General features: G+C 37.2%; 1 protein-coding gene and 1 long non-coding RNA gene across 2 annotated transcripts; one reads left to right on the forward strand and one right to left on the reverse strand.

Annotated features, from left to right (window-relative positions):
- Positions 1-4058: 4058 nt before the first annotated feature.
- LOC139901265 (uncharacterized mitochondrial protein AtMg00810-like) lies at positions 4059-5437 on the reverse strand. Its single transcript, XM_071883992.1, has 3 exons — positions 5333-5437; positions 5060-5230; positions 4059-5018 (listed from the first exon to the last, which is right to left on the reverse strand). The coding sequence occupies exons 1-3, from the start codon at positions 5435-5437 to the stop codon at positions 4059-4061; spliced, it is 1236 nt and encodes a 411-aa protein (XP_071740093.1).
- Positions 5438-8053: 2616 nt separating this feature from the next.
- Positions 8054-8621, forward strand: LOC139897613 (uncharacterized). The gene is made up of 3 exons (XR_011776700.1): positions 8054-8125; positions 8225-8331; positions 8405-8621. It is a non-coding gene; the product is annotated as an uncharacterized lncRNA (long non-coding RNA).
- Positions 8622-10165: the final 1544 nt, after the last annotated feature.

Here is a 10165-nt window from a genome sequence, read left to right on the forward strand (position 1 = left end):
ATACTTTGTTTAATGAATACACCAGGTTATCGACTGCGTGTAAACCAAGGTTTTACTACTTTGTTAACAATTACACCAATTACCCTTGAATGTAATTTCACCCCTGTTTTAATTATTCTAGTGGCTATTAATCCATTCCCGTGTCCGGTTAAATGAACGATTATTCGTACATATAAATACCCCGCCCATCGTGTCCGATCGAGTGTATATGGTAATTTATAGGGACGCCCAATTGTAAATCTTTATATTAACATTAACAAACTTTCATTTAGTTAAACAAATATAAAGCCCATTAATAGCCCATAGTCTAATTTCCACAAGTGTCGTTCTTTTGTCCAAACCCCAATTATGGTACAAAGCCCAATTACCCAATTTTAGTAATTAGCCCAACATCATGATTACTTCGTTTTAAATAAGCATAATAATAACTTAGCTACGAGACATTAATATAAAAAGGTTGAACATAACTTACAATGATTAAAAATAGCGTAGCGTTACACGGACAGAATTTCGACTTACACCCTTACAACATTCGCTAACATACCCTTATTATTAGAATTATAATTAAAATTAAAATTAAAATATAAATTATATATATATATATATATATCGTATATATGAGAAGAGAGAAAATAGAATATGAAAAATGATCAGAATTCGGTTTGCTTTATAGCCAGAGTTGAAATTTGGGGCTCCGCGACTCGCGGCAAAATCCCCTTCAAACTCCGCGAGTCGCGGAGAATGTATTTACAGCTCACACCCTTGGAGTTTCTCTGCCGACGGTTTTTTTATATATAAATATAATATATATATAATTAATATAATTAATTATATATTATATTATATTTATATACATAGTTAACTTGTAATTTTTAGTCCGTTGCGTCGAGCGTTAAGAGTTGACTCTGGTCCCGGTTCCGGATTTTCGAACGTCCTTGCGTACAATTTTATATTTTGTATTTTGCGTTTTGAATCTTGTACTCTTGTAATTTCGAGACGTTTCTTATCAATAATTGGAACCTCTTTGATTGTCTTTTGTACTTTTGAGCTTTTTGGTCGTTTGCGTCTTCAATTCGTCGAATCTGTCTTTTGTCTTCACCTTTTATTATTTAAACGAATATCACTTGTAAATAGAACAATTGCAACTAAAAGCTTGTCTTTCTTGAGGAATAATGCTATGAAATATATGTTCGTTTTTAGCATTATCAGTTATAACCTTTCGTTTACACTTATATCTTGCATGAAACTTGACAACGTGATTCACATGCTTTATAATCGAGTCGTAACGAGCCATAGGACTAATTGAACACATTTCGCCCGACCTTGTGTCGTAACCGGTTAATTGATACAGCTTACTTGTTTAGGTCAAGGCTAAGCAACTTTCATGTACACGTTTACTTTGTGAAGTACCTTTATACTCATGCACTCGAGGTGAGATCATAGTCCCACCTTTTCAACAACTTTTATTCTTTTAAATCGTGGGCTGAGAAACATATACTTTGTTACATCTTGTACTACTTACTTTTATGCTTTGAACACAAGTACGAAGAAACAAACATTCCACAGCGAGTTAGAACAAAATCCTCAATTCGATTATCATTAGTTACACTTGCCGGGTGTAAGCGTGAACTTATGTTGTGTGGATCCATACGGGTTTGACAAACCCTCATTCGGACGGTTCGCTACCGTTACACGAATGAAATATATTTTCGAGAAACAGTGTATGTTCTAACACTATTGTGATGGGGTTCTATGGAAGGAAAGTTAAGCATTGATAATTGGGTGCTCGCGAATAACAACTTTTGGAATGCAAGCGATTTGGATAATCAACTTTATGGAAATACTAAATCTTGTGGTTCAAAATATAACGTTTACAAACACCTATGATTTCACCAACGTTTTCGTTAACAGTTTTCTATATGTTTTCTCAGGTTCATGAATGGCTATTTGATACATGCTTCCGCGTACACTTATACTTGCTTGGGGTCAAGCATACATGCATACACTCTGATTACTTGCTTGGAGTCAAGCAAACATACATACATACATACGCTATTTTTAGCAACCGTGATTTTCAACTCATATTATGTCGCAAGTTATTTCATTTATACTTTACTACTTTTGTAAACTTAAACTTGTTGTCGAACCGTTTGGTAAACTAAACTTTGTAAATCTTGTACGTTTCAAACGAATGCAACATAATTTTGGTCAAACGTTTCTCATATAGGGACTATGACCACGTAACGGGACCTAAGTTAATGACGCCGTCAATGAAGATTTTGTCGGGTCGCTACATCAAGAGTTTAAATGGGTTTCTCTACAAATCAAGTTCAAACCCTAACTTTGAATATCAAATCAAACAATGAAATTCGGAGTTAGAACTTACCACAACAACTAAAATGTAGCTAGGAACGAGATGAACAACTTTAATACTTGAGCTTTGGTGAGAATCAAGCTCCTTCTTCTCCAAAACCCCAAATCTCTCTCTAGAAATCTCTCTCTCTCTCTCTCTCTCTAAGAATGGATGAGATTGTTTGTGTGGATGTGAATATGATCCAAAATTGGATCCAAACCAGCTGATAAGCTCTCAGATCCGTCCTCAAGTGAAAAGACCAAAAAGCCCCTCATTAAACTCTAATTAAAAATGAAACAGGAAAACTGTCCAGGTGGGGTGCGCGGCGCGCACCCTTAACCCTGCACGGCGCGCACAGAGGTCAGAATAGCCTGCCATTTTATAAATTCGTTCCACGCCTCACAAACTTAAAGTACGCCATAAATGCTCTATGTACAATAAATATTTGGGTCTTACAACTCTCCCCCACTTAGAATCGATCACGTCCTCGTGATCCTCGTCACTTAACCAACCGGACCCACACTCTATGGTCCTCAAACATACGTTTAAAATGACTTCTACCACATTTATTATTAACTCGAAGATTATCTCATTTAACCATTACACACTTGCACGCATTATGAAGCATGCAATGCACACAATATCCGAAATCTACTACAATAGTTTAGCATACAAGGAATCATCACGCGTTTTTCCAACTTCTCTAGGAAATCCTTCCCAATGAATCACCTTTATCACTCAATCATCACCCGCGATTTTATCAAATCCCCGAACCCGAGCACTAGAACTCGTTCAATCCCATACGTCGGGACGAACTCAACCAAAATTTCATACCGAGACATCGTCTCTATCGTATACCCTTAACAAACATAGTGCTATAGTAACCACATCCCCAATGTGAAGTCAACAAACTAACCGACGAAGATCGACAAAAAGATACACGTCCCCTGAATGCCACCATCTTTCATGAAGAAGACCTGAAATCAGTTATCATTCGCGTCTTTAGTATACTTTTTTAACGAGTATTACATTACTACATAGTAAGTGGAGTTGGAAGAATTCTTGTTGACATTGTTTGATACGTAAAAGATACACATCACATAACAAACGGCATGCACGAAAGCACTTCAAAATTTTCGCGCAACAAAGCGCGCTAGCTATTTTACTTGTTAATATTAATATTATCAATAAAACAAAATGTACTCAAATCATTCTCTGAAAAAACATTCCATGCCTTAAATTTCTTGATTATCAAATGGAAGTTTTAAGCACAACTATAAAATAAAGATATGAAACGGAGCTCTGTTCGGAAAATGAAAAACCGAATCAAAGATCTTTTTGCCTTTGATAATCTGAAAATCTTCAAATCAGAGAATCTTTATATTCATATCAGAAACCGTCACCATCTTCAAAGGAAAAATGTTGTTCCTTATGATTTGGATTTCTAGATATTGTCAATCTTCAAGGAATCAGAAACTATAATATTAGGGTAAATTGCTTACCTTCTCATTCAATAATCATCCCTATATATACAATATGGATTGGCCTATTTCTAGCTAAGATCCCTTTATAATAGGAATACAATACCTATGATAATAATACATGATCTTGTAGATAATTGTAGATGATTACAAATATTCACTAAATCTATTCTATTTATAAATATCGATTGCTAATACACCCTTGCAGTCAAAACGGGAGGTTGTCAGATGTTGAGACTGGAGCGAAAATCATCAAATAAAACACGAGGTAGGCCCTTAGTAAAGATATCTGCAATTTGATAACGAGAAGGAACATGAACCACACGTGCTTCACCCTGAGAAACTTTCTCCCAAACAAAATGTATATCAAGCTCTATATGTTTTATACGTTGATGTTGAACCGGATTACTAGAGAGATAAGTGGTTGAGACATTATCACAATAAACAATAGTTGCTTTAGGAACCGGATGTCGAAGCTCAAGTAGTAAATTACGCAACCAACAAGACTTAGAAACCACGTTAGCAACCCCACGATATTCGGCCTCGGCACTCGAGCGAGAAAGAGTAGGTTGACGTTTAGAAGACCACGAAATGAGGTTATCACCAAAATAAACGCAATAGCCAGATGTGGAGCGACGTGTGTCCGGACAGCAGACCCAGTCGGCATCCGTATAAGAAACCAGAGTCTTCGTGTTGCCGCGGTTGAGATAAAGCCCATGATCAATGGTACCTTGAATGTACCGCATGATGCTTTTAAGGGCATCCATGTGCGCGTTATGTGGTGCATGCATGTGTAAGAAAATTTGCTGAACCGCATAAGAAATATCATGTATGGTGAATGTCAGATATTGTAGAGCACCTGCTAAACTGCGAAAGTAAGTCAGGTCAGAATATGGTGCACCAGCGAAGGCTCCCTGTTTTATCTTTGTATCAACCGGTGTGTGCACAGATTTACATGTACTCATACATGCTTTTTCAAGTATTTCACGGGCATACGTGGATTGGTTCAAAAATAGTCCGGTCGATGTAGAAGAGACCGCAATACCCAAAAAATAATGCAATGGTTTAGGATCTTTCATAGCAAATTTGGTAGAAAGAAACCCGAGGATTTTCTGACGAAGAACATCAGAAGTAATATTAAAATCATTGACGTATAGCAAAATATATGCAATGTCACGGCCATTCTGATACACAAAGAGTGATCACGTAAAACAATGCGAAAAACATAATCCGCAAAGCGTTGGTACCAAGCACGTGGTGCCTGTTTCAGACCGTATAACGATTTCTTCAAGTGACAAACATGATCAGGATAGTGTGGATCTCGAAAACCCATATGTTGATGCATAAAAACAGTCTCTTGCAAATGACCATCTAGAAATGCATTTTTAACGTCCAACTAATGAATTTTCCATGAACTAGATAAAGCAAGCGACAATACTACCCGTATAGTTTCCGGTTTAACAAACGAGTTAAAAGTCTCTGTACAATTAATACCAACCTGCTGAGACTTGCCATCACCAACTAAACGCGCTTTGTAACGCTCAAATGAACCATCAGAGTTAAATTTAAGTTTAAAAATCCAAATTGATCTAATTATATGCATATTAGGTTTACGGGGTATAAGTTCTCAAGTCTCATTTTTAATAAGAGCATCAAATTCGTCAATCATGGCATGTTTCCAATTAGGGTCATAGATAGCATCACGTGGATTGCGAGGGATAGGAGAAATAGAGGGAGATGCGAAAAGATTAAATGGAACTTTTGGTTTGCTAATACCAGTCATACTACGGGTAGTAATGGTGCGTATAGGAGGAGGTGGTGATGTATTAAAATTGGGTTGTGAGATTGGAGACTGATTTGAAAGAGAGTTTGGTTGGGCCGAAGCCTGGGTAGAAGGATTCGTGTGGGTCGAAGGAGGTGTGTCGGCCGAAGGAGGTGTGACAGAAGACTGGTGGGTTGTAGAAGACATAGAAGGTGAAGTATTGGACTGTTGGTGATGGACAGGAGTAGTAGGAATGGTAGATGGGCTTGTCGGAGTGGATGGCCCAAGAGTTGTAGTAGAAGCAGTTTGGAAAGGTGGACTTGATAGGGTCATGAGTTTGTCATGTAGGAAGGTGTACGAATCGAAAGTAAAGGAAGAGTTGAAGGCGAAAGGAAAGACGTTTTCATCAAAGATAACATGTCAAGAGATGATTATTTTCTTAGAGTGGAGATTGTAGCATTTATAGCCACGATGTGATGGTGGATAACCTAAGAAGACACATGGGGTAGAACGGGGTTAGAGTTTGTGAATAGTGGTGGATGGTGTTAATGGGTAGCAAAGACATCCGAATACACGAAGGTGTGCGCAGGTTGGTTGGCGATTATAAAGAATCTTTATCGGAGAGGAGAAGTTAAGGACTTTGGAGGGTAGGATATTTAGGAGATAGGTTGCCATTTCGAGTGCATGGTGCCAAAAGTTGGGTGGCAAAGAAGAATGAGCTAAGAGTGTGCGAATAATGTTGTTTATGGCACGTATTTTTCGTTCTGCTTTTCCATTTTGGGATGAAGTGTAAGGACAAGAAAAGCAGAATGTCATCCCGTTTTGTTGACAGAAGGTATGAAATTAGGAGTTGTTGTATTCGATTCCATTGTCACATTGAAATGCTTTGATGTTTTTAGAGAACTGTGTTTTAATATAGGTTGTAAGGTTGAAAAAGACATTATATACTTGAGATTTGTGACTGAGAGGGAAAGTCCAGAAAAAGTTAGAGTGATCATCTAAAAGCAATACATAATATTTGTGACCCGCAGAACTAAGTACTGGTGAGGTCCATAAATCACTATGTAGAATATTAAAAGGAGAAGTAGTAAACGAAGCAGATTCATAAAAAGGTAACTTAATATGTTTGCCAAACACGCACGGCTCACAAATAGGTGAGTTTTTATTACAACAATAATTATAGACTTTTTATTCATAAAACTTAAAATATTTGCTCCAGGGTGTCCAAGTCGATGATGCCAAAGATCTTGTGTAAGAGCAAGGGATGTAGAAGGAAAACTGAGACACTGAATGGCAGAAGTGTTGATAAGGTAGAGGTCCCCGATGCTATCACATCTCATGAGTGTGAGGCCGGTCCTGAAATCCTTCACAGTAAAACCAAATGGATCAAAGGAGATGGACAAATAATTATCAGTGGATAAATGTCGGACAAAAATAAGATTTTTTATAAGGTGTGGTGCATGTAATACGTTTTTAAGTAGAAAGGGTGGATATGGTGAGGGAAGAAGAGTATGACCAAAACCTTTTATTGGAAGATTATTACCATTCCCGACAATTATATTTTTATTGGTGCTCATATTAAAATAGCGAGAGAGATAGTACCTCGAGAACCTGTCATATGTGATGATGCGTCAGTATCCATGTACCAATTGTTGTCCGAGGGGTTAAGAGACATCGTATAAAGTGCCTGATCGATGTCCGTTGGAGCATAGTTGGACACAACATCATATTGGGCCATGTTAGCTTGTTGTGGTCGCGGCCCAAGAAGCTCAGCAGCAGAATTGGAACCCTGTGGCCTGGTCCAGTTAGTAGTAGGATAAGGACATGAAGCAGATGGTCCAGCCCAGTGAGGCGAGGCCCAGTTTTGTGAAAGCCAAGTAGGCTGATTCCAATTAGCCTGCGTCCAGGGATTAAACCCACGTGGTCCTGAGTTGAAATAGGTAGGGTTATGTCCACTGGTGTAATTATTGTACCCGTTCACACTGTTGTGCCCATTAACTGATCGTCCTCTTCCTCTAGAAAAACTCCGAACACCACAGTTATTGTTCCGGCCGCCCCGTCCCCTGTATGAATTGTTGGAGCGAGCCGGAAAACCACTATTCCGATCACCGATATTTGAAGACGAAGATTTGTTTGATTCGGTTGTTGTAATTAAGCTGGTTGCAGGTTGAGAAGCGGCGGCCATGGCAGATTGACGGGCTTTACGATATTCTTCGAGTACCAATTTACTTCGTGCAGTATAAAACGAAGTTAAAGTGTCAGATTCAGAGATTTGAGAAGCGATTACTTCATAACTCCCATTCAAACCGGCTACAAGTTGCAGAACAAGGCGATGGGGTTCGACTTTAGATCCCACGCTTGCAAGTTGATCAGACAGGTTCTTGAGTTCTTGGCAATATGCCGAGACATTGGGAAAATTATCAAGTTTTGTGTTGAGGAACGTATTTTCCAAGGCGAGTGCCCGAGAATTTTTGTCATCCTGAAAGAGATCACGAAGACTCTCCCAAGCTTTCTTGGCCGTTGTATCAGGTACTAATACAATTTGAAAAAGATCCTTTAAAATCGTTGCATACATCCACTGTAGGACAATAGCATCTTGTCGATTCCAAACTTCTTGTGTCACAACAGGTTCGGTACTCTTTCCAGTACTAGATGAAGAAGATGGTGCTTCAGAAGTTAGATGCTAAATAAAGTCATGAGCACGACAATGAATTTTAAAAAGCTCACTCCAAGAGGTATATGAATTGCTTTCCATCTCGAGTTTGATTGGGACAGAATGAATTATATGGTTGCTTGGTTGTTCAACAGGGCTTTTGGAGTGATCAGAAGACATGATTGACAATATTTAATTGTGAAGGAGAGTAATAGAGATGATGGTAATAACGTGAATTTGGCAGAGAAAAGAAAAAGATTTGATAGATGTTTAGAGGCGTGATACCATATAAGATTAGGGTAAATTGCTTGCCTTCTCATTCAATAATCATCCCTATATGTACAATATGGATTGGCCTATTTCTAGCTAAGATCCCTTTATAATAGGAATACAATACCTATGCTAATAATACATGATCTTGTAGATAATCGAAGATGATTACAAATATTCACTAAATCTATTATATTTATATATCGATTGCTAATAGAAACCAGGTCTACGAATTTCAAATCGGAAAATATTCAAAGGAAATCTAAAACCGGTGAAAAACATAAACCATCTTCAATTTGGAAAATCGGAAAGAGAGTAACGATATGCTTTTTGGTCTAATGATCAGTAGATTGGAATATCAGAGAGTAAGATTATTAATGGTGTTTTTTGGTGATGGAGGATCGTCCCTAGTGCTTTACGTTCCTGTTTGATAATTATAGGGTTTTTTTTATTTAGTTTTGATTTGGTAGTTGAAATGATGAAGATGAAGATGCTTATAGAATTCACAAAGAAGAATGAGTGGAAATGACAATTTTACCCTCACGTGTCTTGCACAAGTTAAAAACGAAAATTTTCTATTGTATTGGGTATAAGTACTTCATTTTATAATTTAAATTTATAAGACCACCCTTCTAAAAAATAAGAAATAGGGATATTAATTGTGGTACTGGTCGAACATTAGATGTTAACTTGAATATGTTACTAGTGATTATTTTGTTAGACCACTCAGAACAATAATTTGCTTTCTTCTCATCTCTTGCATCGTATAAGTTCTATTTCATTACTTCTTTCTCATCACTTACTCATCTATTTCACTATCATCCATCATACACCAATTTACCGTCACATGGACTCGCTTTAATTATTTAATTAAATCAATGTACAAAGTATAATGCTATGGGTACAAAAATTAAAAACAAAGCACGTCAATGAAATAGCGATGCATGCACAAAATAGATGGCGTGTGATTATTGACTTGCCATTGGCTTGTCGGTGCCATTGGTGCCATGGATTCACATGTCATTGGTTTGTGACGTGCATATCTGTAACTGTTAGGACTTTTGTTATTGGTCTAATAGAATTGATGTAATAATTATTACCTAACTTTTATTTGATTAGAATTCAAATTTAACAAATGAAAGTAATAAACACTCGATTGCATATGCTTCAATTCATCTTTCTCTTTTGCCTTAAAAAAGAATAAAAAGCGATTCTCATTCCGGTTCTGAATTACTCATCACAAGTGTTACATACAAGGAAAATTATTAATCGAAAGCAAAAAGGAAAAAAATGATTTTAATAACCATTAATAGAAAATTTTCGAGGTTCACATTTTAGTTTCTTACACCTCAATATTCTCCTACTCGTAAAATTCAAACGAGCCTAGACTCAACACGAACCACAATGAACATTTTTTTAGTTTGGACGACTACTTTTGCATCTCTTATAACTTCAGGGGTCCAAGCGTGTAAATATCTTATCAACTCATTCTTATCTATTTTTATTTAAATTTTTAGTTTTTATTTAAATTAGAGAAAATTGCGCGGATAGCCCCCATGGTTTGTACCACCCAGCTAGGATAGACATAGTTGTGGATTTGAGGGTGGATAGTCATTATGCTTGAATTCTTGTGCAAGGATAGCCCA

This window comes from Rutidosis leptorrhynchoides, chromosome 3, assembly GCF_046630445.1.
Source record: "Rutidosis leptorrhynchoides isolate AG116_Rl617_1_P2 chromosome 3, CSIRO_AGI_Rlap_v1, whole genome shotgun sequence".
NCBI lineage: Eukaryota > Viridiplantae > Streptophyta > Magnoliopsida > Asterales > Asteraceae > Rutidosis > Rutidosis leptorrhynchoides.